We start from the raw sequence: 8,250 nt of genomic DNA on the forward strand, positions 1-8,250 counted from the left end.
GATGACTGCGTTCACGTTAAAACAGGACTCGGGAAAAAGGTCTCATACCTTCAAATAACAGGAGCATGAAATATTCTCATCTAGATGAGGAATTCAGCTTTCGACGGGAGCATTCGTTCAGATTCTAGCAGCATATGCACTTTTTTTCCTGCAAAAGAGATGGACAGAGTTGGCTAAAAAGAAAGGATTTGCTTTAGATGACGGTCTTGTGTTACATTTCACAACATCCTCAACCGGTTTCATTGTTTTTGCCTGATGTGATTAATGCCCTGTAGGGAAGGTATAGGCTTGATTGCCACTCTGCAGGGATACTTCTACTTTCAAGTAGACCTCATAGCTGTCAAGTAGAAGTATCTTCATACTAAACTTGCTCAGCTCCTGTGAGATTCCCCTGCCTGTTGTATGAGTTGTATATTAAGCTTTTACAATGAGTCAGATAAATGCTGCAATCTCACAGCATAACCAACCTGCAATTTAAACAGAGTTCGGCCTAATCAGTCAGATTAACTGTGTGCTGTAGTATTGCAATTTAAAAATGCACCTTGCATATGCTGACCAGACCCCATTCTTCTAGGATCTAACTTTAATTGTATGACTGACATTGTGTAGATGTAATAAATTGATTTTCCATGCATGCTTACAGACTGCACACAACCACTCCTACCTCCTCTCTATGGCAAGTACTATATCTTTAATGCACTCCCCGATACCTCTTCCATGACAATATCTGTATATACTCAGAAATGTTTTTGCCTAAAGAAGGAAATGAAATACTGCCATAGATTCCATTGTGTAGTTGCAAAGCTTAAACTACAATTTCCTCCAAAGCATGAAGTGGCCATTTCTAGAGCAAAGGTCTCACACAGAGAACTACCACAGGGCAAATAAGAACAAAAGCATCAGTGTCAGTGATTCAAGAAATAACTCTAAACTGGAGCTCACAAGACATAGTTAGCGTGTCACATCTACACTGACCCACACAAACATTTAACAAGGTATGTAGCATGTTCATATGTTAGTATTTCCTCCATTTAAAGTTTCAGTTATTGTTGCATATCAAATCTTAGGAAAATAAACAGCATAAACACAATCTTAATGCAAAACAACATTTTATTGCAATACACAGGTTATCTTTCTTCCGCTGCGCTCATTGCCTGCCAGGCACATGGACACACTGGGGACAGGCTGGCACCAGAATAGCATTAATGTGCATTGTGAAGTGATTGTAAAGTTGATTATCAATGAGCCCACCCAGACTCAGGTAGGCCACGAGCTTGTCCAGAGTTCAGTCTTCAGCCGTTTTAATTTAAAACATAAACAGAGGCCTACCCCAAGCAAAGAAAAGGCATGTTCTCAGATGACGCAAGCAATGAGGACAAAGCAGAAAGTACCTGCACACAATACATTCGCATTGAAATCTAGATGGAATTTCTTTAAGGAAGCCAAAGCTTTTAGGAGGAGACAATTGCATTCGTCTTTGTTTTGGGGTCAATTATTTTTTGGCATCTCTCCCTGAACACGGTTTGTCCCCCTAGACACATTGAAATTCAGAACCAGGCAAGAAGGAACACTTGGATGATTTAAGGCTTCTGCTTATCAAGTTATTGTGAAATTCTAACACATGCAATTTAAGGCTTCTTCGTATTAAGTCTTTGTGAAATTCTAACATGCAATATTTGGAATAACTGCCAAACACATGGTTTTATGTTGGAACTGGCAGCAAATATAAAGGTGGCACTCCCTGAAACATTTCACATATTACAAATGGTGAAAGATCCATTCACCCCATCATGTCTGAATTTATATTTTGGGAAATTTGAGGAGGGGCCTGCAATGACACTATGCAATGATTGTAATCACACCAGAACATTATAATCCACAGTCATTTAAAGCTTCTTCAGTTGTCTCAACCTTTCTTGAGATGCAAAATACGTGATTTAAAGATTGACACATAAACCAAACTTCATTTACACATGGTCAAACACAGAAAAATGGAACCGCAATATTGATACAGTCCAAGTGACTAACAGCTCACTGGTTGGTGATTGTACGATAGCAGGTTTCGGTGAAGAACAATACAACTTGAACAAAGAGCAAGGAGCAAGAAATGGGAAAGAAAGTGCAAGAAGTTGGGGAGAACATACATGACCATGGAAACAAAATTCCTGGTGTGTTTAGACGTACAGGTGAAATAACCGGGTGTAGAAGCGTGAAGGAATGAGAGAAGATTAGCGGGGTATCAGACAAGGAGTTAATAGACACAAAACAGGGAGGAGTGCTGTGCTCAGCTGATCAGTAGAACATCACGCTAGATTTTCCTCCGGGCGGGTTAAGGACCCTGTTGTGAGAGCGAGGCCTGGGTCCGAGGTGAGGCTCATGTTTCTTCAGTGAAGACTCGTCATCAGGAGGTGAGGAAGAAGGGGAGGAAGTAGCGGGTTTGGGCTCGGGCACAGGAGCAGGGGCAGGAGCAGGAGCTTCTTTGGCTGCCACGGGAGACGGGCGGACAACTTCTTCCTTCACCACAGGTGCTAGAGAAGAGAATGACGCATTTTTACAGAAATAACTAAAACCTAAATATGAGCATATAGTTCAACTTAGAAAACATTTAAGAAATAAAGAAAGCGTAGAGATACACTTGTGAGGACTCCTACCTTTCCCCATTCTTAATAAACCTCCTTCTCTTTTTTAATGAAAGCAATGAGAATCCACTATGTAAACTACAGACCAGGTTTATAATTATAGTTCACCTGTTGATGACTATTTACAGATTTAGATCAACATTTTCCTTTTAAATAAACTCACCTGGTGTTTTAGGTTCCGGTCCCACACATAGATTGTCCTGTAAGGAAAGGACAACAACGCCATTTTATACAGCTTGTCTTACTCTGTTATCAGTGGGGGGGGCTTTTAGCTAAAGCAGCGGCTCAAATTCTGCAAACGGTGCATTTTCCCTGACCAAGGCTTCTCTCTGATGCATCACAGTGAAAGTATTGGTCTCTCATTCACACACTCAGGCTACTGGGTTCAGACAGGTCTCACTTTAAAAAAAAAGAGATTTGAATTCCAAAAAGATTTTACCTGGTTAAATAAAAGAAAAAGAAAATGCTGACTGTAGGTTTTAGTTAAGGCATACACAATATTCTGTGTAAAAGATGGAAACCATTACCCATGCAGCCAGTTAATTGACCGAGTTGGCAGCTCCAAAATTATGCAGATACATTTTGTTTTTATCAACACAGGGAAAAGTATTATTTCCCAGTAAAGACTCTATTATTTCAATACAATGAGAAAAGCTTATTTTCTACTTCCGCACAGTAAACGATAATTAACAATTACGTTAAAACAGTCCAGGGTAAGACACCCATCATTACTTTGAGCTTGATGACAGGGAGATTATCATAAATACTGTTGATAATGCCGAGAACCCCCTGTTACTCGGCAGAGAGGCACTTCCAAATTAACCCTGGCACAATTATATGCAGCTGCAAAACCTTTTCCAAAATATTCCATCTATCTTATTAGCTACAAACAAAACATCAGTATTTGACATAATAATAACAACTTGAATTTAGTTAGCACCTTTCAAGAGACCCAATGACGCTGGTCTTTTTCTGTCTTATGCAAACAGCCGAATAAAATACCATCACGTTTACAAAAAAGCTAATTAGCTGGTGTTGAAACTCGGTACCTCTGAGGGAATCTATTTTTGTCCTTTCTGAGGCTGTTGCAATGTTCGAGTTGCACAAACACTACTGAACCGTGAGGAAGATTGCTTGATTCACACAACTGTGTCAAATGCTGCCTGACACAGTTGCTTGTAAAGTATTAATTGGATAACTAGCAGGCCTTTGGACCCTGAGGGGTAGAAAATCATTATGTTCTGTATTTGGGGTGAACTATTCTTTTAAAAACTCACTTGCTGACTTGGATATCGTCAGGAGTATGAGTAATAAAATAGAAAATAACTAACTAAACTAAAACAAAGAGGGGGAAAATAAAATGGAGATGCTTGGCCTACCACTGGCTTGTTTCTGTTTGGGCTTTGCACAGTTGCCCTGTCTGCAGCCCCGAATAGGATGCTAGTGGACCCCCCCGGTGGTTTGGGTCTCTGTGGCTGAGCACGAGGTTCAGCTTCCGCAAATATCCCGCTGCTCTTCCCACCTACACAAAAGATTACACAGATAGTGTTGAATTAGGTCATTTTTAGTCAGTAGAGTAGACACACATGAATCAACAGGTTAACAACAGTATTACATTAAGACACAGGCCAGGGGCAGTGTTTATACTGAAATCATCACATTACAGTAGCTGTTTTCACACCCTGGACATTGACAGATGGTAAGATTGCCCTGCCTCAGCATATCCATTAGCCCTGACAGGCTGGTCTGACCTGGAGGATTGGAGCGTCTGGTCACGTTCATGGTTTCCTCTGGTGGAGCAAACAATTTGGAGGCCATTTTATTCGGTCTTCTTGATGCTGCACCATCGTCTTCATAGCCCCCAAACAGGTTACTAGAGCCACCTCCAGGAGGCTGCAGAACCCTATGGGAGAGACAAAGCAATAAAGGACAACGTATATAGGAACCTGTCACAGATCATTACCATGTACCAGGGCTGGGCAATAAAACAATATCAATAATTACCTCAGGGTTTTTTGATAAAGACTTGTAGTATAGTTAGAGCTCTAACAACACATGTATATTACATATGGATGAGAGTATAACACATCTTCACTCCAGCTGCTCTTGAATTGGGCTACAACCTTCACTCAGTAGCAAAGACAAGTATTTTAACTAGAAATAAATAATGTGACACATATTGTGATCATTATTAAACTCTACTTGCACATAGTAGTTCTGTTGATCTGCAAATTTCTTGTCTGCTAATAACTGTATGCTTATCTGTGCAAATACACCGTGCAGAGTCAAATTCCTAATATGCATTGCAAATATTCACCAGACTATTTTATCTTGGTAGAATTTTTAGCCACATCATCCAGGCCTGCCTCGTACAGTGACTTGGCAGAAACAGAAAATACAGCCTTTTCTTCATTTATTCATTCCATACACACACACTATATTAAAGTGACCTGTCATGGAGAGGTTGTGTGAACCACCCTTGTCAAACGTGACACAGGATACTACTTCATCTTATTATACACTCACACACACACAAAGAGGGACAAGTGCTAACAACCTGACTAGGACTGAGTGACATCACTTACAGCAGCTTCAGCCAAGCACCATGTTATTTGATTACAGAGCCGGGAGTGGCGCCATGTGTTAAGCTAAACTTCCTGACGTGGTTTAGCAGCCACGACATACATACGTGTGTGTGTCTGTGTGTGTGTCTCTCTATGTGTGTCTGTGGGATCTGACCCCAGCACCAGACGCCTTCGAGCAAACTTGACCACAACAGGAACAATGTGGCGGACACACAAAGAGGAGCAGAGGCTGAAGAGGCTCCCGCACTTCCGCAGACAGACAGACAGACAACGCCTGGTGGGTTAGCTTCGAAGCTACATGACCCAAGTTTAGCTAACAGCTACAGACAACTCTCCCCGAAGCGAACGCACCCTCGGGGGATTAAAGTTCCTTTATGAGACTTGTCCTGAGATACACGGGTTGTGTTGACAAACCCCGCGGAGACATGTCAAGCGACATTAACCCACATTCAGCCACTAGCTTCACGCAGGGAAATCGCCACATCTTCACCCCGCACCACAAGTACCGCCCGCCGCACGTATTCACCTCGAACTGGGCTTGGAGCCGCTCTCCAGCCCCTGGAACACGTTGGTCGAAGTCATGGTTCCTCTTTCCTTTCTGCTTTGGGAAAGTTTCCGTCAGTTTCTCCCCCAGAGAACAACTTCGTCACTTTGCCAACTGCACGACCAGCGAAGTTCCTCCTGCAGCCGCCGCGCTGTGTAGTGAGGAATGTCTCCGCCCTCCCGCACGCAGCCATATAAGTGAGGGGCGGGGTGCGCTCGATTCGAGACACCACGGCATCCGTACGTGAAAAGTTGCAGCTACGTGACTAAGTGGGCCGCGTTCGATTCATTCCAATTTGCTTAGGAGCCTTCTATGAGCCTTCATATCTGAGGGGGAGTGACCCGGAAGTAGTTCAGCAGCCGCCACAATGAGAGCTGTTCCAATTCTTTAAAAGCCAAGGAAAGGAGCCTCAATGCTTCCTAACTTATCTCCTTTAGCATAGGAAACAACGGACCACCATTTATGGAAGGAAAGGTCAGGGTCAAGGAATAGTGGTTAGGAAAGGAGATTATGTGGACTTTCAGAACGCAGCCATGGAATATGAGATTTTGGGGTTTAAAAATACATATTTTAAAATGTGGACACCTGTTGAATACTTGATGACATTAAATGGAATAGTCCAACAGAGGAAACCACAATAAAGTGTATTTACCCTTGAATTAAACTAATTTAGATAAAGCTATATTTGTTTTTGAAATTAATTTAGATTAAACTAAATTCGTTGACATTTAAATTAGATTTAACTAAATTTCTAGCACATTCCCTGGGTTTTCTGTTTTACTTCTTTTCAAGCCTCGGTCACTTTCACTCAGCACTTTGTCGCCCTGTGTGAAACTTAAACTCTGACTCCGCTCATCCGGGTGAATTCGTCGTACGCCATGTTAACAAACCAAGCGCTCACCCTGAGTCCCGCCTGTTGATTCGCTCTCTAAAATGTCAATCTCTTTATGGGCGGGACTTGCTTTATGGTGTTAAATTAACTGCGTAGCAGTGATGTAATCTTTTTGATATAAAAGCGTGAGAACTGAGTCAAAACTTTTATTTTTTTAACGGATCCGTAAATTAAAACAATAACATAAAACATCCGTAAACCCACACGACGTCACAGGAAGAAAACCGCCATTGGTTTTCTCTTCTGGGCCGGACCCGCCGGTGATTGGCCGAGCCGGCTGTCAGTCAGGTCGCCTCGTGTATCCCTGGCCAATCAGGGGCTTTGTTTTCGAGTTGTGGTGGGCGTGCCCAGGCGCATGGTCATTCGATCCGGAGGAACTGTCACCGGCGACGAGCTGCAGGGCCGCCGGGAGCCAGCGATGCTAGGCCGGGTACCGACTGGGAAAACCACCGACAGGCCTCCGCTTCAGGTAAGTTACAGCCGTCTGACCACGCCACAAGTCGGACAAAGGGTTCGAGGCTCCGCGGGTAAAGAACCGTCACGTTCCGAGCAGGTTTCGTAGCGTTATGCGCTCGTTTGACAGCTCCGGTGCTAACGCTAGCTAGCCGTCCACAGCAGCCATGCTAGCTCCCTCCGTGTGTCTGTATGGATGGAGAGGACTCTGCATTCATTTAATATACACGTCGTACAATATTAAACGTATCGGTAGCTGTCGGTATAAATATGTTATCCCAGTTTACATCGTTACGTGAACCATCCAGTGAAAGACCAGCCCTGTGGGTAGAGAACCAACAAGCTACTGGAGCTGTAACATGCACTAAGGACATGCAATGAAACATGTGTTGCTGTACGAGTTTAGATCAAACTTATCAAAAATCAAATGACATCTTCACTATTGAATATTCGCTGAATGTTGGTTTCAACCCGGAGATTCTCTCGCAGTAGTTTGAAGGTGTTGAAGACCCCCACATGAGCGGATGTAAACATAAACTAACTTTACCAGTAGGGTCGAGGTCTCAAGGTTGTTAGATCACTTATCTATTTTGTGAAATGTGTCTGAGAATTAACTTTGAGATGACAGAACTAGTAAAGGCTGTGAGTTAATAGATAAAGAAGGATGCTCTCAGAAAATCAGGGTTCAAGCTTCACTTGTGCACTTTATATTATCTTTGTGTAGCTTTGTGTAGCTGTCACACCAATACCTTGACCCCCACCTGATTACTCAGAGATAAACAAATCAGTGTGTAACAATGGATCAAACACACAATTACAAATTCGGGGGGATGCTTACACAACACTGATACAAATGTCATATACTGTCGTCTTGTTGTGTGCACCAGACACACGCACAGCCTCTGCTCCTGCTCCTGATGTGTAATATTCCATATGAGGTCAATAATAATGTTGTTTGGATGTTGTACTAAAACAGGGTGTATATGAAATAAATAGTTTTGCAGACATAATTTCTGCAGGCGTTGGGTGACGTAGTAACAAGCAAAGTCCACTTGCACACTCGGGTTGAATAGAAACCCTTCTGTGCTTCCCAATTCAAATGGGGCACAAGTGACACGTTTAGTGGCAAAATGCATC

The 8,250-nt window shown here is 42.7% G+C and overlaps 1 protein-coding gene across 1 annotated transcript; it reads right to left on the reverse strand.

Annotated features, from left to right (window-relative positions):
- Positions 1–1,092: 1,092 nt before the first annotated feature.
- jpt2 (Jupiter microtubule associated homolog 2) lies at positions 1,093–5,922 on the reverse strand. Its single transcript, XM_061089535.1, has 5 exons — positions 5,751–5,922; positions 4,391–4,542; positions 4,019–4,161; positions 2,803–2,839; positions 1,093–2,528 (listed from the first exon to the last, which is right to left on the reverse strand). Exons 1-5 carry the CDS (start codon positions 5,804–5,806, stop codon positions 2,293–2,295), a joined length of 624 nt encoding a protein of 207 aa, XP_060945518.1. The 5' UTR covers positions 5,807–5,922; the 3' UTR covers positions 1,093–2,292.
- Positions 5,923–8,250: the final 2,328 nt, after the last annotated feature.

Source organism: Limanda limanda, chromosome 17 (assembly GCF_963576545.1).
Source record: "Limanda limanda chromosome 17, fLimLim1.1, whole genome shotgun sequence".
Lineage (NCBI taxonomy): Eukaryota > Metazoa > Chordata > Actinopteri > Pleuronectiformes > Pleuronectidae > Limanda > Limanda limanda.

Excerpts from the sequence above, each read along its gene's own strand:
- jpt2 (XM_061089535.1), bottom strand. The coding sequence starts at position 5,806 with ATGACTTCGACCAACGTGTTCCAGGGGCTGGAGAGCGGCTCCAAGCCC. Across the intron at positions 4,543-5,750 it reads GGCTCCAAGCCCAGTTCGAG|GGTTCTGCAGCCTCCTGGAG; the intron begins GTGAATACGTGC and ends TCTCTCCCATAG. Across the intron at positions 2,840-4,018 it reads CAAACAGAAACAAGCCAGTG|GACAATCTATGTGTGGGACC; the intron begins GTAGGCCAAGCA and ends CTTTCCTTACAG.